General features: G+C 39.3%; 3 protein-coding genes across 7 annotated transcripts in view; all 3 read left to right on the top strand.

Moving 5' to 3' along the window:
• Nucleotides 1–644: 644 nt before the first annotated feature.
• haus3 (HAUS augmin-like complex, subunit 3) lies at nt 645–7,418 on the top strand. Of its 3 annotated transcripts, none has more exons than XM_037757842.1 (6): nt 645–805; nt 3,056–4,083; nt 4,184–4,426; nt 4,822–5,054; nt 5,561–5,795; nt 6,764–7,418. In XM_037757842.1, the coding sequence occupies exons 2-6, from the start codon at nt 3,070–3,072 to the stop codon at nt 6,989–6,991; spliced, it is 1,953 nt and encodes a 650-aa protein (XP_037613770.1). In that variant the 5' UTR covers nt 645–805; nt 3,056–3,069; the 3' UTR covers nt 6,992–7,418. The 3 variants fall into 3 exon arrangements, with proteins under 3 accessions (XP_037613770.1, XP_037613768.1, XP_037613769.1); XM_037757840.1 differs by having other exon boundaries at nt 5,561–5,846; XM_037757841.1 differs by having other exon boundaries at nt 647–805; nt 4,217–4,426; nt 5,561–5,846.
• A 155-nt stretch (nt 7,419–7,573) lies between these two features.
• The window catches only part of poln (polymerase (DNA directed) nu), a 94,858-nt gene continuing 77,456 nt past the window's right edge, over nt 7,574–24,975 (top strand). The window contains exon 1 of the mRNA XM_037757832.1: nt 7,574–7,755. Coding sequence (XP_037613760.1) covers nt 7,623–7,755 — 133 coding nt within the window. The 5' untranslated portion in view covers nt 7,574–7,622. The remainder of the gene's footprint in view (nt 7,756–24,975) is intronic.
• LOC119481171 (thioredoxin-like) lies at nt 10,524–23,024 on the top strand. Of its 3 annotated transcripts, none has more exons than XM_037757845.1 (5): nt 10,524–10,662; nt 12,900–13,007; nt 13,612–13,683; nt 15,569–15,634; nt 16,289–16,836. In XM_037757845.1, the coding sequence occupies exons 1-5, from the start codon at nt 10,570–10,572 to the stop codon at nt 16,391–16,393; spliced, it is 444 nt and encodes a 147-aa protein (XP_037613773.1). In that variant the 5' UTR covers nt 10,524–10,569; the 3' UTR covers nt 16,394–16,836. The 3 variants fall into 3 exon arrangements, with proteins under 3 accessions (XP_037613773.1, XP_037613775.1, XP_037613774.1); XM_037757847.1 differs by lacking the exons at nt 12,900–13,007; nt 13,612–13,683; nt 15,569–15,634; nt 16,289–16,836 and adding exons at nt 20,329–20,433; nt 21,043–21,120; nt 22,100–22,165; nt 22,833–23,024 and having other exon boundaries at nt 10,627–10,662; XM_037757846.1 differs by lacking the exons at nt 10,524–10,662; nt 12,900–13,007; nt 13,612–13,683; nt 15,569–15,634; nt 16,289–16,836 and adding exons at nt 18,031–18,171; nt 20,329–20,433; nt 21,043–21,120; nt 22,100–22,165; nt 22,833–23,024.

Below are 24,975 nucleotides of genomic sequence, written 5' to 3'. Positions count from 1 at the left end.
CATCACACTCCCCTCTCTCTTTCTCTCCTCCTCTTCATAGTGCTCTGTACCTGTAAACCTGTGGACCCTCATCGTTGTGGCTCAGTGGGTAGAGCAGGTTGTCCACCTAATCGGAAGGTCGGTGGTTCGATCCCCGGCTGCTCCGGGTCACATGTCTATGTGTCCTTGATCTGTGTGTGAATGAGTATTTAGATTAAATCCTGATGGGTAAAGTTGGCACCTTAGCAGTCTCTGCCATCAGTGTATTAATGTTCGTGTGAATGCTGAAATGTAGTGTAAAAGCGCTTTGAGTAGTCGAAGACTAGAAAGGCGCTATATAAATGCAAGTCCATTTACCGCGCACCCCGCCCCTCCCTGCTTGATGTTATGATCCTTGTCTGTCATCACCTGATTGATCGCATGGACGTCAATAACACAACATTCAGGCACAGTCAGTCATGGAGTGCCCGTGGCGCGGAGAAGATCATTCTATCATTCTGCCTTGAATTAATAATAAAAAAAAAACGGCTCTAGGACAGGAGCCGGATCTTATCGTTCACTTAAAAGAGCCAGCTCAAAGAACCGGCTCGTTCGCTACCAACACATCACTAGTTGAAAGCTGGTTGAAAGCTTGGGAGGAGAGAAGTCATGCTTCAATCCTCCAATTTGATTGGTTACGCAGCCTCTAACGTAATGACGGAGGACGTCACCTCACCTCGTCACTACACGTTGACGTCGGTCAGTTTGGATGTTTGGCGCGAGGGGAGCAGGCTAGCACCATGGCTAGGACGGGATGCTAACAAGACGTTATTTCAACAATAAAATTGTAAGTAATGGAGTGATAGTTGTGTTACAAATTTGACTTTTGTTGTTAAGATAGTTTACGAACACATTTGCTTTTGACACAGCTGTCAAGAGCCATGGTAGTTAGCTTACTAACTGCTTTCTAGCTATTAGCCAAGGCTTATTGAAGGAGGATCAGACACGCGTCATAGCTACTGGATGTATTGCGCATGCGCAGTATAATCTGGCCTGCACTCGTCGAAATTGAGACAATCGTAACGCAGCTTGAATTACACTGCGCATGCGCTGCACCCCATTTTCAAGACCCGTGTCCCAGCCTCCTTCCATAGGCCTTGAACGGATCGGGGGTTTAGTTACATCACAGCTGTTACCCTGCTCTATATTCAGGTTTAACAGTTTTCTTCATCTCCTTGTATTTTTATATCTGGTATATTCTATTGTACTTTGTACTTTGCACTACTAATTTTTTACTGCCTTTTTACTAACATGTTTTGCACTATGGAATTGTGATGCTGGAAACTTGAATTTCCCTCGGGATCAATAAAGTTACTATCTATCTATCTATCTATCTATCTATCTACTTACCTACCTATCTACATATCTATCTACCTATCTATCTAAATATCTACATATCTATCTACCTATCTATCTAAATATCTACCTATCTACATATCTATCTACCTATCTATCTAAATACCTACCTAAATACCTACCTATCTACATACCTATCTATCTAAATATCTACATATCTATCTATCTACCTATCTATCTAAATACCTACCTATCTACATATCTATCTACCTATCTATCTAAATATCTACCTATCTACCTATCTACCTATCTACCTATCTACCTATCTACCTATCTACCTATCTACCTATCTACCTATCTACCTATCTATCTATCTATCTAAATATCTATCTACCTATCTATCTACCTATCTACCTATCTATCTACATATCTACATATCTATCTACATATCTATCTACCTATCTATCTAAATACCTACCTATCTACATATCTATCTACCTATCTATCTAAATATCTACCTATCTACATATCTATCTACCTATCTATCTAAATATCTACCTATCTACATATCTATCTACCTATCTATCTAAATATCTACCTATCTACATATCTATCTACCTATCTATCTAAATATCTACATATCTACATATCTATCTACCTATCTATCTACCTATCTACCTACCTACCTACCTACCTATCTATCTACATATCTACCTATCTATCTACCTATCTATCTACCTACCCATCTATCTACATATCTACATATCTATCTACCTATCTATCTACCTATCTACCTACCTACCTATCTATCTACATATCTACCTATCTGTCTACCTATCTACCTACCTACCTATCTATCTACATATCTACATATCTATCTACCTATCTATCTATCTATCTACATATCTACATACATATCTATCTATCTATCTATCTATCTACATATCTACATATCTATCTATCTATCTATCTACATTTCTACATATCTATCTATCTATCTATCTACTTATCTATCTATCATATTAGTTAAAAGTCTAACTAGGACTAAAACTAATCCAGTCTAATTCAAACAACCCTGCAATAGATCTTTCTTTGATGAATGTTCAGATTTTGTTGAAGCTGTTTTAGAGAGGTGTTGATTCAACTTTGGTCACTGGAGGCTGTTTTTGTGATGCTGTTGAATTGTGTTTTGTAAATGACTGAGAGGTGTTTTCTAATATAGTCTATCCTCATTGTTATGAATGGTGTTGACAATATATTAGAAACACAATACAATTCAACAGCAACTACAACATACACAATTACAGTTTATCTTTAAAATGTTTATAATGATGAGTTCTGTTCAGTTTTTGTAGAAAAAAACTGAACATTATGATAACCTTATTAAGGATGCCTGACGATGTGCTCTGACATACTACTACTACTACTACTACTACTACTTATTTTGTGTGCTTTGTGGTTCATTCTCTCACAATGTTGCATGTTAGGAAAATATTTTAGTGTCTTAATAGAGTGCAGTAGTTTGGATTACCTGAAACAGCAAAAGAGCAGATCTGAATTGGGTTTAATGATAACATACATTTTTGAGTGCCTGGATTATCCCTGATGCAAATCATGCAAATCAACCCGGGCCATCCCTAGTTTTAAGAGATCATGAATATGCTATGCTATATATTTACTCTCACTCTCTTTGTATTGGTCTTCACCCAATCCTCCACAATCCCCATTGTGTCCCCCACAGAGTGCTGAACCAACATGTTAAACAGTGGCCAGTTTGTGGAGGCCGTGGGCCGTCTAGGTTATCCTGGTGCATCATCACTGAAGGCCTCCGACTTCGACTGGTTGTTTGACTGTGCCCCTGAGAACCTTCACTTCTTGCGCTTTGTCTGTCGGACCCTCAACCAGAGCAATGTTCTCACCACGGAGGAGGTGCATGCTTTTCAGGAGCTACAGAAGTCCGGCAAGCCATTTCTCGATGAATCAGCCTTGGGCGAGGTCCTTAAAACCACTGGACCTTCGGATGGGAGCAGTGCTAACATCTTAGGGCCCTCTTCTTCATCTTCATCCTCAGTGTTTGCAGCTGAGGGGGATGTGGCCATAGAGGACTTGGAGGCAGAGCTCCAGGCACTGCATAAAGAGAAAGAGCTGAAGCAACGGCGGTATAACCGGTTGCAGGTTGTGGCCACCTCCCGTGCGGATGTTGACCTACGACTAACTTCAGAGCTGGAGAGCGCTGCATGTAAGCTAAAGGAGGCCAGTGCTTCCATTGGAGCTGAGAATGCCGACACCAATGCTCTATTACAAAACCTAACAGATGAGGTGAGAAAGCTTGCTTCATATCTCCCTGTTCAGCCAGAGGTTAAGCAAAAAGGAAAAGGAGAACCTATGGCCCTATCAAACCCTTCTATCTCCAAAAGCCCCGCTGTCCTCCTCTCTCAGCTGCCTTTGGACCCCTACCTGCATCAGGAGGAACTCAACACTAAAACACTGGCTGCCTTCACTCAGAAGCATTTCTTCCAGGGCATCTCTGACATTGTTGAGACTTCTTGCTCTGAGCGCTTCCAAGTCCTTGACCTCAGTTCTTGTGAAGATAGAGAGGACGAAGAGAATGAGAGGGAGGAGAGAGTGGTGGAGCGCAGGAGGACAGAGATGGCCAGACTTCAGTGGTCTCATATTGTGGCCCAGCACCAACTGATGCAGGCCATGGCAGAGGAAAAGAGTGTCAAGGCTGGACTGGACTGGCTCTCTGAGAATTCCTCTCATACCAAGGTAAAACAAGCAGATGTATATTGTGTTTTATTATCTCCTGCAAACAGCATCAGTTCTCATAGTGTGTTCAGTTATTACTATTCTTGCTTCCTGTCTCTAGCGCTCTTTCATATCTATCTCTTCACTCTACCAGAGCATCTCCATGTCCTCCTCACTGCATGTCCGTGAGGTTGTGTCCAGGAAGGAGCTGCAGGCAGTGGAGGCTGAGCTGGAGGCTCTGCTCAATGGACCAGTACCCGCTGCCCTTAGAGAGTCAGCCAGGTTGCTTAATGTGCCAGTAGTGAGGGGAGACCTGGCTCTGCAACTAGCCAGGCAGGACTACTACACCTCCAGACAGGATCAGGTTAGTTGGTGATATCACCCATTTCACTTTTCTGTAAAAACATGTATTTCGCGCGGGTCCGAGTTAGCCATCATCAATCTGTTCTGATTAAGATACTGAGAATACATATTTCTTGCTCTAAAATATTTTAATGAGATACAAGGTGCTTACAAACATAATAATGTTATAACTTTGTCCTCTTGTTTAAGAGTGACCTTTTTTACTGAATAGATCTAGCAAATTCAGAATTATTCGCAAATAAAGGTCATTGTTTGATCCCTGTGTCGATCATCAGCCATATGTATTGTCAGAATCATGCTTAAGACATGGACCCACCACATACTTATCATTGTAAGACAATGTAGAAATGAGAATCAACAGCCCTAGTAAAATGAAATGTACATTTTTCCTCCTAGGTACGAGACTACCTACTCCGCCAGAAGGTGTCGTTTGACCTGGTGCTCCTGGGTCAGGAGATGGAGTTGAGGAGGTGGAGGACGTGTCTTAAACAGCTGGGCGAAGTTGATGGCAGACTGGTAAAGGAAGGTGAAGCGGCAGCCCTCAGAATTGAGTCCCTGGCACACCCTGACCTGGCTATCAACCCCAGGCCTAACCCTATCATCAGCTGCAAGGATGCAGCCTTCAGCAGGTAAGAAGACTCCAGCTATATTAGGGATGCACCGATTCAACTTTTTCAGTCCCGATACCGATAGCGATACCTGGGCTTTGGGTATCAGCCAATACCGAGTACCGATCCGATACCAGTGTGTAATTAATAAACTGTATGCCTCACTGTGTGGAAGTGACTGGGATCATTCTTTTATGTGTAAAGAAACATCAGGCTTGACTTAAATATCGCTTTCTTAACTTTGTAAAAAGAAAACAAAGTGACAAATACATATATACATTTATTGAATTGTAATTTATTATTAAAATAATAAGTCGTGGTGTAAACCTCGTTAATACAGCAACAAATTGGTCAAGACTTCAACAGCAATTAAAATTCCAGTCTATAATGTATATAGAATGTAAACATTAGCAATGATGTGGTGCTATATTGGCTGCTTTGTGCCCATGACACTCTTTGTCCTTCTTTAAATGCAGGCTGTCTCATTTCGTAATGTTAATCAGTGTCGTATGCAACTCTTTCCTCAGGCTGCTCCAGATCCTTGACCACGATTCAGCCCATGGTCGATCGGAGCCTTTTCGGACATATGAAGCATTGGACCACGCTACTCGTGACCTCGCAGGCAACCTCCAGGTGACCCGAGATGCTCTAGCTGGTGCTGGCCGTGAGCAGTACTACACAGCTGCTCGTCTTTATGGAGACTGTGAGGTGCTCCACAGGGCAATGTACACAGAGCTCCAGCAGCTGGTGTTAGGGCCGCAGGTACGTCCAACGGCAATCACTGACCAGGAGCTGCTCTGTCCCAATGCACAGGTGGGTTTGTTTCCTTTTATTTTATGCACAGTCATCTTGGTCAACCATACAGAGTGCATTTCAGAAGCTCTGCTTAATGTGAGTCAGTTGAATTTTAAATTACTCGTCACTAATGGTGAGGGAAGCTGGTAGCACAATACCTTTTTTCTTTTGCACATTTTTCTCATAAATCACAATGTCAAGTACTTAAAGGTTCTCTATATGGGATTCAGAGCATTAATAAAGCAGCAAACAGCCATTTGCTATGTAAAGATATAGTGGAGTAATGTCTACCTGAGCAGAGAATGAAGTCACTCTCCCTCTGTGTGTGTTGTAATCCGATCATCTGTGCTTTGTTGACATCGCCGAGCCGACTGCACATGCCTTTTAGTGCATGTTCGTGCATGTGAGCGTGCCCCACTGGCTAGCTCACGGCCGCTCTACACTGCGCTCGTACGGCAGTTACAGCTGATAACGCCATCGGTTGCGAAAGCGTAGCACCCACCCACCGGTTCCCCCTCAGGTTAACACTGTTGGCTCTGTCAGCATTGTTGCCGTTGTTAGCAACGTTAGCTGCAGGCCGCCGGCTCAGCCGTCACCATGTTGAGAGCTGTGCGGGCCGTGGAGGCAATAGAAATGCTCCCAATCTTGCATTTAGCACCTTTAATGAAAAGACACACATTGGGTATAAAAGCATTGCATGATCAATTGCTCTCAGGAGGAACTGCTTTGCTGCATGATGACACAAAATGTATTATCAGGAACAGTGTTGTATTGTACTTTCTTTTGACACATTATGTCTGTTATTTTGAGATGGTAAAATTATCTTGATAAATTAAATTACCTTATTTGCAACTAGTTATGTTTGATTGATTCATATGTATGCTCACTTAGACTGTTGCTGTTTATTTCTCATCTCTCTTCCTTTGTCTCTACAGGAGCTGACGGTGAAGCTTGTGGAAGCAGAGTCTCAGCTGCAGAGTTTGCAGCACTTAATGCAAGAAATAATGGGGGTGGTTAAAGCCAAGCGTTTTCAGCTTGAGCGCAATGCCCTCCTTAGGCGGGAGAGGGAATTGTACATCTACTTCCACTTGGATGCCCGGCTGCTGCAGAAAGTAGTGGAAGATCTGGAGGGCAAAATGGCTGCGAAGAGAGGGCAGCAGTAGTCTGCGAGAATGAATGAGGAGCGCTTATAGCCAGCACAACCTCAATGTGCAGTTTCTGTACTAAGGGAGTTATATAGCTTGAAGATATCTGATGTGAACACTGTGCTTTCAGTGGAGGAGGCTTACTAAGTAAGCCCTGCTCTGGTACAGTGTGTACAAGTATGAACCGACTCAAAATCTGCACCTTCACTTGGTTTGTGTAGGAAATGGAGCTCAATCCTTTGAGTCTTCATCTTTGGGACATCACTCAACTTGGGAAAACAGTTTGGTTGTATATGAGCAGTGATGATTGGGATTCATTTGAGTGTGTTTATTTCAGACTATTTTTACATAAACTAATCAAATAATTACATTTTTTGTCTTGTGATGTTCTAAAAATGTCCTTGTTTCCTTTTTCTTGATAAATAAAGTAACATGTTATCTTTAAGGTTTAGTAGTGAAAGTTTTTTTTAATTCAAGATTATTGAAGTCTATTTCTGGAGGGTTGGATGTGTTTTTGAGATGCCAGTTTAAACCAGGTCTGTGTGTAGCTGACTTAACTCTCCCCTTTGTCCTGTTTAGGCCATTGACGGTTGAAGAGTCAGATATCGTCAGGTAGAGAGAGAGTAGCAGGCATTATGACAGAGAGTAGATGGAGCGGTCAAGCAGCAAGTTGTACTCGGGACCTCTGTCCCTGGAGGCTCAGAAGATCCGTGCTGTTCTGCGGGCCCAGAGTCTACATGCAGCCAGACGCAACCACAACTACTCCCACAATCACAGGCAAAGTCAGAACTGGTTTCTTGTAATTTGCTTAATTGATTTTCAGAACGTTTTTCCAAGTTTCACAGTTTTTGCCTCTTTGTAATTAATATTTTCTACTCAAAATTTGACAGTATTGCTTGATAGAGAAGGCTTTTGCTTTAATCTTCAAGCCTGGTTTCTACGGCATTAAATCCTTTGCATTAGAAAATGTACCACTTCTTTTTGTGGGCACGTACTGTAAACAAGTGATGTAGAATTGACAGGTCAGACTGGTTTTCTGGAGGGGGAATTCCCTTTGCCAATGTCTGCCTTTTCCACTTTTTACCATGACACCCCGAACCAGTGGCCAAGCAAAGTGGAAGCTACCTCTATCCAACCCCACTGAAGAGGCCATTAGTGGAGGAGGAGATGGAGGCATACTATATCACAGTCAGAGAAAGGGGCTCAGCAAACAGCGGGTTCAGAAGATATGATGCAGGATGGAGTAACGAGACATCGGCCAAATGAGAAAGGATCAGCCAATGAAATGCAAGGACTTCTACTCTTGAACTCTACACAGAAAACCCACTGATGCGAAAATGAGAGTACATCTTACAGGTAAGTGCATGATTGGTGATGCTGTTTTATATAATTATAGTTTCTATAAGGTGATTATCTTGAAATTGTATCTGCTGTATTTATATTCCATTTTCCCAGAACATCGTTAATAGTTTCCAGGTTGTTATGAAATGTAATACTACTCTGCTAGAGACTAATTGAGGGGGCTGAGATGGTAGAATATTTCAGAAAATAGTAAAAACAAAACAAAAACAACTCAAGTTTACAATGAATGTCACCTTTTCACCACTGATGAATTTTGACTAATATGTAGTTCAACAAATCACCACTAGAATGTGCTAGAATACTTTTCTATGGAATGTAGTGCTTTGTAAGTGCATAGGATCCTTTTCTCATTATGCTAACGTGTCTCCTCGATTCCTTTCCTCACCTCCTCTCCTCGTGAATCTGACGCGTGGCACAGCTGTCCATTGTTTTATTAAATCTTACCGCTGTATGTTATGGACTTTGTCAGGTGAACATAACAGTGTTCATAACAACTTATATATTTATATAAGTTGCTGGTCTCATGCTGGTCACCAACCTGGTCACACGTTGCTGTGGGATGGCGTTCCATTCCTCAACCAGGATTCAATTTGTTTTTGCGGAACACCAGCTTCAACTTTCTCTATTGCGCGGGCCTTATCCGGATTAGACAAACAGTTTCCAAACTTTTTTTTACCAGTTTATATTGCGATTTTTGTTCACTTTTTTAACACTAGACCATAGGAAAAAAGTAGAATCTTACACTTCTAGGGACTTTTACTTTGGAAAATTTCTAAATTAGTACTGTAAAAATGTTTGATTTTCAGCATGTATGTGGAACAGAGATGTCCTGAGGTCAAAATATCAGTCATTGTCAGGAATTATTTATTAAATTTTTTCCAGCAACCCAAAAATCAAAGAATAAAGACATTTCCCTCACAAATTAGTGGTATTTTCTTTTTAATTTAAACCGACTGTTTGTAACTTCTTACATGTATAAATCACCCGGGTCGGTGTCCCATGCGCACTCGCGTGTGGCTATGCTGTTCAGACAAGACTCCAACACAAACTACACGGAAGCACCAAAACCGCAAAGTTATATCTAGTGAAGCCCGTCTTGCAAAACAGTGTTGGCTACGGTCGGAGGACGTGGGGGAGACCGTAGCTTTGGTCTCCAGGGCTGGTCTCTGCTGCACTCTTTTCCGCTGCCTGCTTGCCTTCACTCACATCTCACTCCACCTCACGTGCATGCGCGCACACTACACACTGCAGAAGACTTCGTAGCTCTGAGAATATCTAGTGAATGTACAGTGGACGTTTGTGCAGAAATAAATGCTGCAGCTCCTCCAGACCAACAGAGGTTTCCCGTGTCTTGTGAAGTGACAGTGCTTCGCAACGAGAAACGTTATCGTCTCGACCGGGTGCCGGTGTCTTCCCTGTTTCCTCCAGCCGCAGTCAGGAGGCTAAGGCAGGAAAAGCCAACACTAGGATCAGCGTTGATTCATGGAGAGACCTTCGTCTGGTCAGCTAACATTACTGCCAAGCAGGTGAAATATAGAGGGATATTTTGGCTTTAGCTGACGTGTGTCGCCTCACATTCAAATAGCGCATGCACACCGGCGAGCACGAGCAACAGGACGCTGACTTTCGTTGACTTAACGGCCACAGGTGTCGCTCTTACAACCAATTTCTTATTCTTACAAACAGTCCCTTTAAAAGGGACATGTAATGTTTTATACTTCTGGTGAATATAATCCAATAAATCTTTATATCTTTATATTACAATGTGCTGAAAGGTTATTATGGAATTCTTGCCCAATGATGCCAAGAATACACTGCCTACTGCCACTTTAAATGATTACAAAACACACAAAGCACTTAAAAAAATAAGATAAAATGTTCCATTAGTATGTTCAAGCACCGTCTAGTTGGGCTGATGAATTAAAAAAAAGTCAACTCCCAACAGCGTCAAAGCATTTTGAACGTAAAGCAACAAAAATGAAGAAAATGTCACGCTGCTGACAACCTTCAAAATAAACGTCTTTATTAAAGAAAGTGTTGCAATGCATAATACAGAATCCAAACAAATACTATATAAATTGTGAAATGTGTAGGAAATGAAAATGCATTTAAAAGGAATTTCACAGAGACAACACCCATCATTATAACGCAGTATTAATAATGACAACAACTTTTATTTTGAAGCACATTAAATTCCAGTGTGGTAACTTGACACACCTGTAATAAAAAGGCGTATGCACTGGAAAAAGTATTTGCAAACTTTTAGCCGTTCGTCGTTCACCTCGAAGCAAGTTCACACAGCCATCATGAGAGAGGTTACAACTTTGGTAAGTTTTATTTTGTTAATTTGCAGCTTTTACCTTCATTGTAACACATTAGTGGATGTTTTTATTGCTCTCATGACCCAATCTGGCTCTGTGCAGAGAAAGTAGGCTACTGGCAGCTGCTGATTGTGAAAAGAAGAGCAAATTAAAGCGAGGCTGAATGGGAGATGATACACCTGAACTCAAGTACTTTCAAAACTCAAACTTGATCCCACATTTGGTGTGACAGTGGGCAGGTGGTTCCTCTATATATGTGTGTGGAAAAAAAACAGCATGTGAAGATGTTGTTGCTTTGAGGTAATGCAGTTATACAAAACACATGAGTGCAAAAAGAGGAAATTAGTTCTATTGCTTTTGATACTTTATATTCTGATGCTCATATGTTTGTAGTTTTAGCCTACTTAAGTTAATTTAGTGAAAGATCTTACTTCTTTATACTTCTTCCACCACTGCGACTGGCCGATCAACAATGCTATTCCTATAGACGTGCTCCTGACGTGGTTTAAAAACACATTCTTTTGACAGGAGCGTCTCAACATTACAGTGAGATCCCTGAAGAGCCTGTTCCGCCAGCGTCCACCCACTCTGCCCTTTCGAAATAGGCAGGCTTCTGCATGTTTACCCTGGAGTCTTTGCTGTTTTTGTCTGTTGGAGTTTACCTAATCCTATAGCCCATTCCCACCAGTAGCATGTAGTAGGTCTACATTCTCTGCACTTATGAATTGTTTTGAGGTATTCATGTTGAGCCTCCTCTGCCCGCAGAGGAACTAATTACTTTTTAGATTGAGACCCAAAACTATGATCATCTTACAAAGTAGGATGCAGGCAGGGTCTGAAATTGGCACCTGTCACCCACCAAATGCAGGTAAATTGTTGTCAGTCAGTGGCGGGTAAAATCGGCAGGCCGTCCTCCACTTTGGCAGACAGGGAAAACGCTAGGGGAGGGAATAGAGAACCGGTTCCTAGTTGTCCAATTCCTTGGCATCTCATGCCTCCGTGACTATGGATTCCTCTGTATCAATGCTTTCCCACAGTTACACATGCACAATGACGCATACGTACGCTGTACTATGTTTCAGTTTGTTTTGGACCGGACCCGATTTTTACCCTGATAATGCGACACTGTGAACAACAGACCTGTGTTTAATTCAACAGGAGGAGAGTTAGTAAAGTTACCTGTTAGCAGCCGGTGGGCAGCACAGTCCTGCTTGATTAAATAACTGATCTACTCATGTTAATGGAGGTGCCATTGAGTTGTTATTATTATGAGGCGTTCAAACTCTGCTCAGGAAAAATGATTATTGGGAGAAAGTAAATTACGTTATCATGATGTGTTCATTAAGTTTTTGGCGAGACATTTGAATAAATTCAGTTGTTTGAAGGAGATGTTTTCACAGCAATATAAAATAGATAACAGAGAGGGAATTACAATATGACCTGTTTAACATCCTAACACTAGCTCTCAACAGCTTGCCAAGATTTTTTTAATCAAAAGCAAATATTTAAATAATCATCATTTGAAATGTGTGTTTTTATGCAAACAACCACTATAGATGACAATAGCAAAGTACAGGAAGCCCCGGAAGCCACGGTGTAATTAGAATATTGTAATTTACCATGTATTTAATGTTTTTTGTGTAAAATATATTGGACATTGAACGACATCAAATCTAAGATGTTATTATTCCCCCGTACGTAGTTGGGGGTATATAGCGTTCCGCGCGTCCGTCCGTCCATCCGTCCGTCCATCCGTCCGTCCGTCCATTCGAGTGTCACACTTTCGTGTCCGAAGCAGAACTCGAAAACTATTTAACTTAGGAACTTCAAATTTGGTATGATGGTTGATAGTGTGGTATAGTTGTGCCTTTTGGGGGTTACAAGACCAGGGTGCCCACAAATGGAACTACCATATCCCGCAGTGAGCGGGGGTATGTGAGCAGTGCTCACTTTTGCCTTGTTCCTTCATTTAGCGCAGAGATTTCAAAAGTGGCAGATAAAATTTCTGAGTGGCAGACAAAAGAAAAAGTACTTGCCTGCCACAGTGGCAGGCAATGAAAAAAAGTTAATTTCAGACCCTGGATGCAGGTAAAGTCCCATCGACATGAACATGTCAAAACAAATTGCATATCAACAATGTTACTTTCCAAAATAAAAGCTGAAATAAGTGAGTTCAGGTTAGTTAATACATCACAGCTTGATTAAAACAATGTACAAATGTTATCCGTTTTCATTTTCTGTAGGAGGAGTTCCAGGCCATCCTGAAGGAGGAAGCTGGAGACAAGCTGGTGGTGGTGGACTTCAAAGCCAAATGCTGTTGCCACTGTCAAATGATTGGCCCAAAATTTGAAGTAAGTGGAGGATTTTGGCACTCGAGTCTTGTCAAAACCATAGTTGAATGATTTTTGAATGGTAGGAAAGGGAAAACCATAGTAAGATCATGTTTTTTGAGGGGGGTTTTCATACTCCAATGAATTTCTTTTAAGGGATGGAAAAAACTTGATTTTACTAATCCTTTCTAAACTGGAATTCTTTTAAGCCAACTAAATGTTTTTGTAGACAGTGATGGTCACTTTCAGAAGTCTGTGGATATGAGGTATTTGATTTTTAGACACACGGTAGTTGCATCCTTTGTGAAACAACTGTTTCTAGTCTAGTTGTTTTAAGGGAGCCCTTTCCTGAACGTGTTGCTCGAGGGCAGCATCTCTTGTTGCTCTGGAAACCGTTTGTCAAGCTGTTTCAACCTCTAGTAGGAAATGGCTGCTTAACTGGAAAATGGGATGGCTGCGCATAACTTAAATAAATACAAGAACAAAGATTTCAGATTTGTTGACAACTCTCCTTCTAGACTTATTTTAAATCAGGAACAGAAATCCATAAGGATATTCTTTTCTTTTTTATTCTTTCATGTACATTCTGGGTGTCATGAATGCTCATTGATCCACTCTCTTGCAGAAAATGGAAAAGACATTCGCCGATGAAAAAAAAGAAGTGATTTTCCTGAAAGTGGACGTGACTGAGGGCGCGGTAAGTGTTTTTTTCTGTATTTATTTATTTTTTTGGTAAAGATTTGTTTGATTAAAAAACAGATGGTGCTTGATTTACAGTGCAATGTAGTATGTTAGATATATCCATTTTTCCATTTGTGCAGCAAAAAAAATAATTTTAAATAAAGGAAGAGGAAAAAATACATTTAAATGTACTTCAACATTCAATTAAAAAAGTAGTAATGATATAGTAAACAAACAAAAAAAAATATTAAAAACAACAGCAAAAACAGACAAAAAAACAAACAAAATTAAAGCTGCAGCAGCAATGAACGGCCCCTCGCACCTTCCCGCGCGTCGGGGGTACTGGCAGGACGCTGATCGACGCGGCCAGGCACAATGAAACCGGAACTCTGATGAGTGCAATGACGCCTCCCCCAAGACTGTAGGACAAACGGTTCAAGAGTTATGAAAGGGGGCGGGGCTATGAATCTACATTGACATGAAAATGACCTCAAGCCTGGACCACCATCATGGCTGAGAAATTTGGAGCAGTTTTGACAAAGTATGCTAAAGTTACAACAACTTCCCGTTTCATGGCGAATCACGCGAAATAGCCGCCATGCCAACGAAACGCCATTCAACAAAAACCCACAGTCTTCCCAATAATGCATCAACATGGTCTTAAGGCTTTTCTGACCACATTTGAGGTGGATCTGGTCAACCTGCTTGGAGGAGTAATAGAAAACATGTCATTTCCTGTTGCTAGTAGGGGGCGCTATGAGTGGGACTCAATATGGACATGTAAATGACATCAGGACTGGACCCTTATCATGCTTGAGAAATTTGGGGCAGATCGGACTATGGACAGTGCTTGTGTTTGTTCAATAAGGCCTTCGCTGGCCCGACGTTGTCGATGCTCGGGCCCTAACTAATGCTAATAATCTAATAATAGATTCTATACATTTTAAAAGGTTAAGTTGGAATTGGTCCAGGACGATTCATACTTTTAGGGTCATCTCATTTCAAAGACGGTAGAATGTTGATAAAGGTGCCTTTTCATAAAACTGCTTAAATTCAGAATTTGTGGATGTTGAGCTGTCAAGGTACCTGCCATCCTCTGTTAATATTGAGTGTATAAATTTGTCAGATTTCTCTTTCTTAATTTGCCAAGCTAATAGTTTGCCTGGTATATTTCCACATTGGTAATAATGATAGTTGGTCCTGGCCATAGCTGCTTCCTCTTTGTTGGTGCACAAATTATTGTACAGCATCCTTGTTCTAATTAAAGTAAGTGTTCTTACTTTTTGGTAGCAGAGTGATCATAGAAATAGAATATAGTAGTAGCACAGACATTCCCATTCAAATCAACGTAGCAGGATGGTCAGAGCGGCGGCCATTTTTATGTGTACCGTTGACATAGCGACCGTTGTAGCGGGCTGACTTCCGCATAAAGTAAACCGACTCGCGGACTCACTGAGGTGAGGTTTTGCAGTAATGATGACTAAACGAGCAGTGGAGTAGTAATGTAATGAGGTATATAAAAAAATTGAAAATGAGTCAAATTTAACAACTTCATTCACACACTGTGAATATATATATATATATATATATATATATAATATATATATATATATATATGTTATATATATATATATAATATATATATATATGTTATATATATATATATGTTATATATATATATATATATGTTATATATATATATACATAATATATATATATATATATATATTATGTATATATATATAATATATATATATATATATTATATATATATATACATAATATATATATAACATCATCTATAGCCGTTCATGTTAGCTTGAACAGTTCTCAATCAGGGCGTAGCAGTGTTTTTGACTCAGTCCATCCATCTTATATTTGTTCCTTTTTGATCTTTTCAGAAAATTATTGAAGAGTACCCTGTCAGGGCCATTCCAACATTCATGTTTTTCAAGGATGCAAAGAAGGTAAGCATGAAAATATACAGTGAAGATGGAAACATTGATATATTATCACCTTTAAAAAGTTGTAATGTGTTGGCAAAGAGTTGCTCATTTACACTTCCAGCAGATATGGAGCAACGTTATCATTCATTTAGAGTCGTGCTTCTAGCCACCTGAATTTCAGTCAAATATTCACTCCCTTTCAGCTCTGGTTTGGTCTCCACCAACTCCTGAAGGAAATACCTGGCCCTTTAGCTGATAAATGCACTTTCTTCACAAGCTAGTTGCTAACTTTGCCTGTGTACCGTGACACTCATTTCATCAGAGCTTTTCTGCGTAAACTTGCTGAGAATGGAAACAGTGAGCCTCATGCAAAAACCAGTGGTACGGACAGATTTTGTTAAGTGGCTCGTACGAGAGATTTTTAAGAGGACTTATGGCATTCACCAAATTCATCATACTTAATTACTTTTTTCTTGCGTACAAACGAAATTCATGAGTGGACCAAACCTGGCGTACAATCAGTCTAACCCTTCACATTTTTGGGGGGGCACACAAACACTTGAATTATAATGCTTTTATCTGAATGAATGAACCCCTTTTTTATTTTATATGCATTATTTTGTGATTTTTTATTATTAATTAAAGCTGTCTTTAATCATGGCGTTTGTCTTTCAGGTGGATGAGCTCGTTAGTTCTAATGAAAAAAAACTGCTTAAAAAACTGATCGCTTTGTCATCATCAAGTCCCACCGACCAATGTACACATACCCAAACACATTAAAGATTGACTTTTCTCCTGACTAACTTTCTCTGTATGTTGTGTTCAACAAGGTGGATTTAATAAAATTAGACTTTATTACTGAAGGGTCATATTTGTGCTACTGATTCAACGTCTTTCTTTTCCTCACTGTCTACTACCTATCACCTCTGTCACCCATCAATATTTAAAATAACAGGTTTTACCATCCTCAGAAATATGCTTGTTTTGCAAGTTTAGATGACTCATAACTGATGGAAAAATCCAATTGCAGTGTTGATTCAAGTTAGGATTTCCTAGAATACTTTTTGACAAGCCCCATAGATCTCATATAACATGCACACTATTATCCAAGACAGCATGGAAATCCTACTCTGCTGTAGGTTCCTTAAAACTTAACATTGCATCTTTATATTGAGATCTATAGTGATACAATCTTAATAAAATAAACTTGCAAGTGAAATAAATTAAATTAAAATGACTGTGTATCTTTTACAATATCAATAAAACTGGAATGGATTTCTTAAAATAGAAAAGATTTATCATAATCCCATGCTCTAAATGCCCATAATTAATTTATAAACGGTCCTCTGCTGCCACCATCAGGAATGTTACAGTAACAGCAGGCAAGCTGCTGTCCAAGTCAACAAGCACAAATGAACAGCGTTTACTTATTAAATGGCTATTACTAGATAGATAGATAGATAGTAACTTTATTGATCCAGAGGGAAATTCAAGTTTCCAGCATCACAATTCCATAGTGCAAAACATGTCAGTGAAAAGGCAGTAAAATAGTTAGTAGTACAAAGTACAAAAAAATATACTAGATATAAAAATACAAGAAGATGAAGAAAACTGTTAAAAGTGAATATATAGTGCAGGGTAACAGCTCTGATACACGACTATAAAATAAAAAAACAAAACAAAGACCAGGCGAGAGAATGACAATAATTTAACTTAAACATTACTGCCAAGCTGGTGAAATATAGAGGGATATTGTGGTTTTAGCTGACGTGTGTCGCCTCACTGTTTTAACGGGTGCTCGCTCACATTCAGTTAGCGCGTGCACACGGGCGAGCTCTGGCAACAGGACGCTGACTTTTGTTGACTTAACGGCCACATGTGTCGCTCTTACAACCAATTTCTTATTCTTACAAACAGTCCCTTTAAAAGGGACATGTAATGTTTTATACTTCTGGTGAATATAATCCAATAAATCTTTATATCTTTATATTACAATGTGCTGAAAGGTTATTATGGAATTCTTGCCCAATGATGCCAAGAATACACTGCCTACTGCCACTTTAAATGATTACAAAACACACAAAGCACTTAAAAAAATAAGATAAAATGTTCCATTAGTATGTTCAAGCACCGTCTAGTTGGGCTGATGAATTAAAAAAAAGTCAACTCCCAACAGCGTCAAAGCATTTTGAACGTAAAGCAACAAAAATGAAGAAAATGTCACGCTGCTGACAACCTTCAAAATAAACGTCTTTATTAAAGAAAGTGTTGCAATGCATAATACAGAATCCAAACAAATACTATATAAATTGTGAAATGTGTAGGAAATGAAAATGCATTTAAAAGGGATTTCACAGAAACAACACCCATCATTATAACGCAGTATTAATAATGACAACAACTTTTATTTTGAAGCACATTAAATTCCAGTGTGGTAACTTGACGCACCTGTAATAAAAAGGCGTATGCACTGGAAAAAGTATTTGCAAACTTTTAGCCGTTCGTCGTTCACCTCGAGGCAAGTTCACACAGCCATCATGAGAGAGGTTACAACTTTGGTAAGTTTTATTTTGTTAATTTGGCAGCTTTTACCTTCATTCCTGGTGTGACAGTGGGAAGGTGGTTCCTCTATATATGTGTGTGGGAAAAAACAGCATGTGAAGATGTTGTTGCTTTGAGGAAATGCAGTTTGAGGAAATACAGTTCTACAAAACAGGAGTGAAAAAAGAGGAAATTAGTTCTTTTGCTTTTGATACTTTATATTCTGATGCTCATATGTTTGTAGTTTTAGACTACTTAAGTAAAACTCTGAATTCAGGACTTTTACTTGTCAAAGAGTATTTACACTGTGGTATTGCTACTTTTAATTTAGTGAAAGATCTTACTTCTTTATACTTCTTCCACTACTGCCACTGGTCGATTAACAATGCTATTCCTATAGACGTGCTCCTGACGTGGTTTAAAAACACATTCTTTTGACAGGAGCGTCTCAACATTACAGTGAGATCCCTAAAGAGTCCGCCAGCCTCCACCCACTCTGCCCTTTCGAAATAGGCAGGCTTCTGCATGTTTACCCTGGAGTCTTTGCTGTTTTTGTCTGTGGGAGTTTACCTAATCCTGTAGCCCATTCCCACCAGTAGCATGTAGTAGGTCTACATTCTCTGCACTTATGAATTGTTTTGAGGTATTCATGTTGAGCCTCCTCTGCCCGCAGAGGAACTAATTACTTTTTAGATTGAGACCCAAAACTATGATCATCTTAAAAAATAGGATGAAGGCAGGTTCTGAAATTGGCACCTGTCACCCACCAAATGCAGGTAAATTGTTGTCAGTGGCGGGTAAAATCGGCAGGCCGTCCTCCGCTTTGGCAGACAGGGAAAACGCTAGGGGAGGGAATAGAGAACCGGTTCCTAGTTGTCCAATTCCTTGGCATCTCATGCCTCCGTGACTATGGACTCCTCTGTATCGATGGTTTCCCACAGTTACACATGCACAACGACGCCTACGCATGCTGTATCATGTTTCAGTTTGTTTTGGACCGGAGCAACTGCCTGATGGACGTTCCCTATTTTTTCCCTGATAATGCCACACTATGACACTGTGTTTAATTCAACAGGAGGAGAGTTAGTAAAGTTACCTGTTAGCAGCCGGTGGGCAGCACAGTCCTGCTTGATTAAATAACTGATCTACTCATGTTAATGGAGGTGCCATTGAGTTGTTATTATTATGAGGCGTTCAAACTCTGCTCAGGAAAAATTATTATTGGGAGAAAGTAAATTACGTTATCATGATGTGTTCAAATGTAACCTCGTAAAATAAAGTTTTTGGCGAGAAACTTGAATAAATACAGTTGTTTGAAGGAGATGTTTTCACAGCAATATAAAATAGATAATAGAGAGGGAATTACAGTATGACCTGTTTAACATCCTAACACTAGCTCTCAACAGCTTGCCAAGATTTTTTTAATCAAAAGCAAATATTTAAATAATCATCATTTGAAATGTGTGTTTTTATGCAAACAACCACTATAGATGACAATAGCAAAGTGCAGGAAGCCCCGGAAGCCACGGTGTACTTAGAATATTGTAATTTATCATGTATTTAATGTTTTTTGTGTAAAATATATTGGACATTGAACGACATCAAATCTAAGATGTTATTATAATATAGCGTTCCGCGTGGCGTTCCGCATGTCCTTCCGTCCGTCCGTCCTTTCGAGTGTCACACTTTAGTTTAGAGTGTCTGAAGCAGAACTCGAGAACTATTTAACTTAGGAACTTCAAATTTGGTATCGTGGTTGACAGTGTGGTCTAGTTGTGCCTTTTGGGGGTTACAAGTCCAGGGTGCCCAACATTTTTGAATTTTTCCAAAAGGGCAAAACCGTACCCCGCAGTGAGCGGGGGTATGTGAGCAGTGCTCACTTTTGCCTTGTTCCTTCATTTAGTGTAGAGATTTCAAAAGTGGCAGATAAAATTTCTGAGTGGCAGACAAAAGAAAAAGTACTTGCCTGCCACAGTGGCAGGCAATGAAAAAAAGTTAATTTCAGACCCTGGATGCAGGTAAAGTCCCATCGACATGAACATGTCAAAACAAATTGCATATCAACAATGTTACTTTCCAAAATAAAAGCTGAAATAAGTGAGTTCATGTTAGTTAATACATCACAGCTTGATTTAAAACAATGTACAAATGTTATCCGTTTTCATTTTCTGTAGGAGGAGTTCGAGGCCATCCTGAAGGGCGCTGAAGACCAGCTGGTGGCTGTGGACTTCACAGCCACCTGGTGTCCCCCCTGTAAAGTGATTGGCCCAAAATTTGAAGTAAGTGGAGGATTTTGGCACTCAAGTCTTGTCAAAACCATAGTTGAATGATTTTTGAATGGTAGGAAAGGGAAAACCATAGTAAGATCATGTTTTTTGAGGTGGGTTTTCATACTCCAATGAATTTCTTTTAAGGGATGGAAAAAACTTGATTTTACTAATCCTTTCTAAACTGGAATCCTTTTAAGCCAACTAAATGATTTTGTAGACAGTGATGGTCACTTTCAGAAGTCTGTGGATATGAGGTATTTGATATTTAGACACACGGTAGTTGCAGTCTTTGTGAAACAACTGTTTCTAGTCTAGTTGTTTTAAGGGAGCCCTTTCCTGAAGGACATGTGTTGCTCGAGGGCAGCATCTCTTGTTGCTCTGGAAACCGTTTGTCAAGCTGTTTCAACCTCTAGTAGGAAATGGCTGCTTAACTGGAAAATGGCATGGCTGCGCATAACTTAAATAAATACAAGAACAAAGATTTCAGATTTGTTGACAACTCTCCTTCTAGACTTATTTTAAATCAGGAACAGAAATCCATAAGGATATTCTTTTCTTTTTTATTCTTTCATGTATATTCTGGGTGTCATGAATGCTCATTGATCCACTCTCCTGCAGGAAATGGTACCGATATTCAATAAAGAAGGAGAAAAAGAAAAGGTGATTTTCCTGAAAGTGGACGTGGATGAGGGCGACGTAAGTGGGTTTTTTTCTGTATTTATTTATTTTATTTTTTCTGTATTTATTTTCTGTATTTATTTTATTTTTTTTGGTAAACATTTGTTTGATTGAAAAACAGATGGTGCTTGATTTACAGTGCAATGTAGTATGTTAGATATATCCATTTTTCCATTTGTGCAGCAAAAAAAATTATTTTAAATAAAGGAAGAGGAACAAATACATGTAAATGTACTTCAACATTCAAGTAAAAAAGTAGTAATGATATAGTAAACAAACAAAAAAAAATATTAAAAACAACAGCAAAAACAGACAAAAAAACAAACAAAATTAAAGCTGCAGCAGCAATGAACGGCCCCTCGCACCTTCCCGCGAATTAATATCAGCTGGTTCAGTCCCAACTGATGGCCTATAAAAAGGTGTCTCAATACCAAGGTGTCACACAAGAAACATACCATGAAGAGTAAAAGCAAAGAGCTCTCGCAAGACCTTCGCAACCTTATTGTTGCAAAACATACTGATGACATTGGTTACAGACGCATTTCTAAACTTCTGAATGTTCCAGTAAGCACTGTTGGGGCCATAATCTGGATGTGGAAAGAACATCATTTCACCATAAACTGGCCACAACCAGGTGCTCCTTGCAAGATTTCTGACAAAGGAGTGAAAATAATTATCAGAAGAGTTGTCCAAGAGCCAAGGACCACTTGTGGAGAGTTTCAGAAAGACCTGGAATTAGCAGGTCGGTTTCTTTGTATGTATAGATTACTTGGGTTGTTACCAACATCTGGTGAAAATTTCATGTCAATAGCAGCTTTGGAAATATATTTACTGAGAAAAATGGTGACGTGTTCAATACTTATTTTACCCGCTGTATGTATATATATATATATATATATATCCATTCATGTTAGCTTGAACAGTTCTCATTCAGGGTGTAGCAGTGTTTTTGACTCAGTCCATCCATCTTATATTTGTTCCTTTTTGATCTTTTCAGGAAATTGCTGAAAAGTACCCTATCAAAGCCATGCCCACGTTCATGTTTTTCAAGAACGGAAAGAAGGTAAGCATGAAAATATACAGTGAAGATGGAAACATTGATATATTATCACCTTTTAAAAAGTTGTAATGTGTTGGCAAAGAGTTGCTCATTTACACTTCCAGCAGATATGGAGCAACGTTATCATTCATTTAGAGACGTGCTTCTGGCCACCTGAATTTCAGTCAAATATTCACTCACTTTCAGCTCCGATTTGGTCTCCACCAACTCCTGAAGGAAATACCTGGCCCTTTAGCTGATAAATGCACTTTCTTCACAAGCTAGTTGCTAACTTTGCCTGTGTACCGTGACACTCATTTCATCAGAGCTTTTCTGCGGAAACTTGCTGAGGATGGAAACAGTGAGCCTCATGCAAAAACCAGTGGTACGGACAGATTTTGTTAAGTGGCTCGTATGAGAGATTTTTAAGAGGACTTATGGCATTCACCAAATTCATCATACTTAATGACTTTTTTCTTGCGTACAAATGAAATTCATGAGTGGTCCAAACCTGGCGTACAATCAGTCTAACCCTTCACATTTTTGGTGGGGCACACAAACACTTGTTTGACATAAGAATTATAATGCTTTTATCTGAATGAACGAACCACTTTTTTATTTTATATGCATTATTTTGTATTTTTTTTATTATTAATTAAAACTGTCTTTAATCATGGTGTTTGTCTTTCAGGTGGATGAGCTCGTTGGTGCTGATGAAAAGAAACTGCTTGAAAAACTGAACGCTTTGTCATCATGAAGTCCCACCGACCAATCTACAGAGACCTAAACACATTAGAGATTGACTTTTCTCCTGACTAACTTTCTCTGTATGTTGGTTCAACAAGGTGAATTTAATAAAATTAGACTTTATTACTAAAGGGTCATATTTGTGCTACTGATTCAACGTCTTTCTTTTCCTCACTGTCTACTACCTATCACCTCTGTCACCCATCAATATTTAAAATAACAGGTTTTACCATCCTCAGAAATATGCTTGTTTTGCAAGTTTAGATGACTCATAACTGATGGAAAAATCCAATTGCAGTGTTGATTCAAGTTAGGATTTCCTAGAATACTTTTTGACAAGCCCCATAGATCTCATATAACATGCACACTATTATCCAAGACAGCATGGAAATCCTACTCTGCTGTAGGTTCCTTAAAACTTAACATTGCATCTTTATATTGTGATCTATAGTGATACAATATTAATAAAATAAACTTGCAAGTGAAATAAATTAAATTAAAATGACTGTGTATCTTTTACAATATCAATAAAACTGGAATGGATTTCTTAAAATAGAAAAGATTTATCATAATCCCATGCTCTAAATGCCCATAATTAATTTATAAACGGTCCTCTGCTGTCACCATCAGGAATGTTACAGTAACAGCAGGCAAGCTGCTGTCCAAGTCAACAAGCACAAATGAATGTATATTGCCAAGAAGTGAAAATCAGTTGCAGTGGTGGCTGGTGGAAATTTTTCATTGGTGGGGCTGTGCCACATCCAATCAATTTCAGCAAACATCCAGGTATGCAAAAAAAAGTGAAGGTATCAAAAACACATTACTACTTTGCGGTTAAATAATTAACAATTATTTTATTCCAACAGGAAGAGTAAATCCTTCAAAATAAACGTCTTTATTAGCGTAAGCATTGCAATGTGTCGTCATTTTACTCAGACTACAACAATAAAAGCGTTAACTTCCTTCTTCCTCCACATAGACTCAAATGAAGCAAATATATCGATTCTGGCATTAAAAAAAATCTATTTCAAAATCGTAAAAAAAAAAAAAAAAGGCGATACAGAGGTGAATTGATTTTTTCCCCCAACCCTAGTAAATATGTATACTGATATTCTTCTCATATGTCTTCATATAATAAGTGTTACTGGCACTAGAAGTGCACTCGGAGAGCGCAGACCTCCACCAAGGCAGGTTTCATGTACGTAGAAATACATTTTGCTGCTGGAAATACAGGTTAGGTAAAGTTCCACCGACATAACAACAAAGACAAATGACAGAGACCCTTCAGGGTCATCATGCAGTAGCCTATACTTTAGAAAGAGCAGAGTGGGTGGAAGCTGGAGGAGCAGGCTCTTCAGCATTGTCACTGCAATGTTGTTGTGCTGATGTTAAAGAATCTTTTACTTTTACTGAACTAAAAGTAGCAATACCACAGTGTGGATATACTCTGTGTAAAAGTGCTGCATTCAAAATTTTACTGAATTTAGTAAAAACGTATTAGCATCAAAAATTACTTACATATCAAAAGTTTAAAAAAAAATAATAATTTTGCAGAATGTCACTGCTTTTAATGGGCCGTGTCACAATATCATGTCAGTTACGCCACTTTTGCACAAAAATATTTTAATACAAGAATCCGTTTCATATGTGGGAGATATAAACGGGCGGCTGTGGCTCAGAGGGTAGAGCAGGTTGTCTACCAATCGGAAGGACGGTGGTGCGATCCCCGGCTGCTCCGGGCCACATGTCGATGTGTCCTTGAGCAAGACACTTAACCCCAAATTGTAGCCTCTGCCATCAGTGTGTGAATGTGTGAATGCTGACATGTAGTTCAAAGCGCTTTGAGTGGTCGGAAGACTAGAAAAGCACTATATAAATGCAAGTCCATTTACCATAAAAGAATGTGAAATACATTGTTCTTTGATCTACCTATGGCTTCGTCGGACTGGCCATCTTGAGCACTCTATGCTCTCCCGGTGGGCTGTTTGACAAACTGGCTGATGCAATGCAAAATAAACCTATAAAAATAACCCAAGTGCTGTGTGGTTTTCCCCCAATCCTAGTAAATATGTATATATTCTTCTCAT

This window comes from Sebastes umbrosus, chromosome 22 (genome assembly GCF_015220745.1).
Source record: "Sebastes umbrosus isolate fSebUmb1 chromosome 22, fSebUmb1.pri, whole genome shotgun sequence".
Taxonomy (NCBI): domain Eukaryota; kingdom Metazoa; phylum Chordata; class Actinopteri; order Perciformes; family Sebastidae; genus Sebastes; species Sebastes umbrosus.
The sequence above is the reverse complement of the archived record's forward strand: the minus strand, read 5'-3'. Positions and strand labels throughout refer to the sequence as shown.

Bases quoted from the DNA above. Each gene is read 5' to 3' on its own strand.
- LOC119481171 (XM_037757845.1), top strand. From the start codon at position 10,570: ATGCACTGGAAAAAGTATTTGCAAACTTTTAGCCGTTCGTCGTTCACC. The intron at 10,663-12,899 runs GTAAGTTTTATT...CATTTTCTGTAG, and splicing joins TGAGAGAGGTTACAACTTTG to GAGGAGTTCCAGGCCATCCT. The intron at 15,635-16,288 runs GTAAGCATGAAA...TTTGTCTTTCAG, and splicing joins TTTTCAAGGATGCAAAGAAG to GTGGATGAGCTCGTTAGTTC.
- haus3 (XM_037757840.1), top strand. From the start codon at position 3,070: ATGTTAAACAGTGGCCAGTTTGTGGAGGCCGTGGGCCGTCTAGGTTAT. The intron at 4,427-4,821 runs GTTAGTTGGTGA...TTTTCCTCCTAG, and splicing joins ACACCTCCAGACAGGATCAG to GTACGAGACTACCTACTCCG. The intron at 5,055-5,560 runs GTAAGAAGACTC...CTCTTTCCTCAG, and splicing joins AAGGATGCAGCCTTCAGCAG to GCTGCTCCAGATCCTTGACC.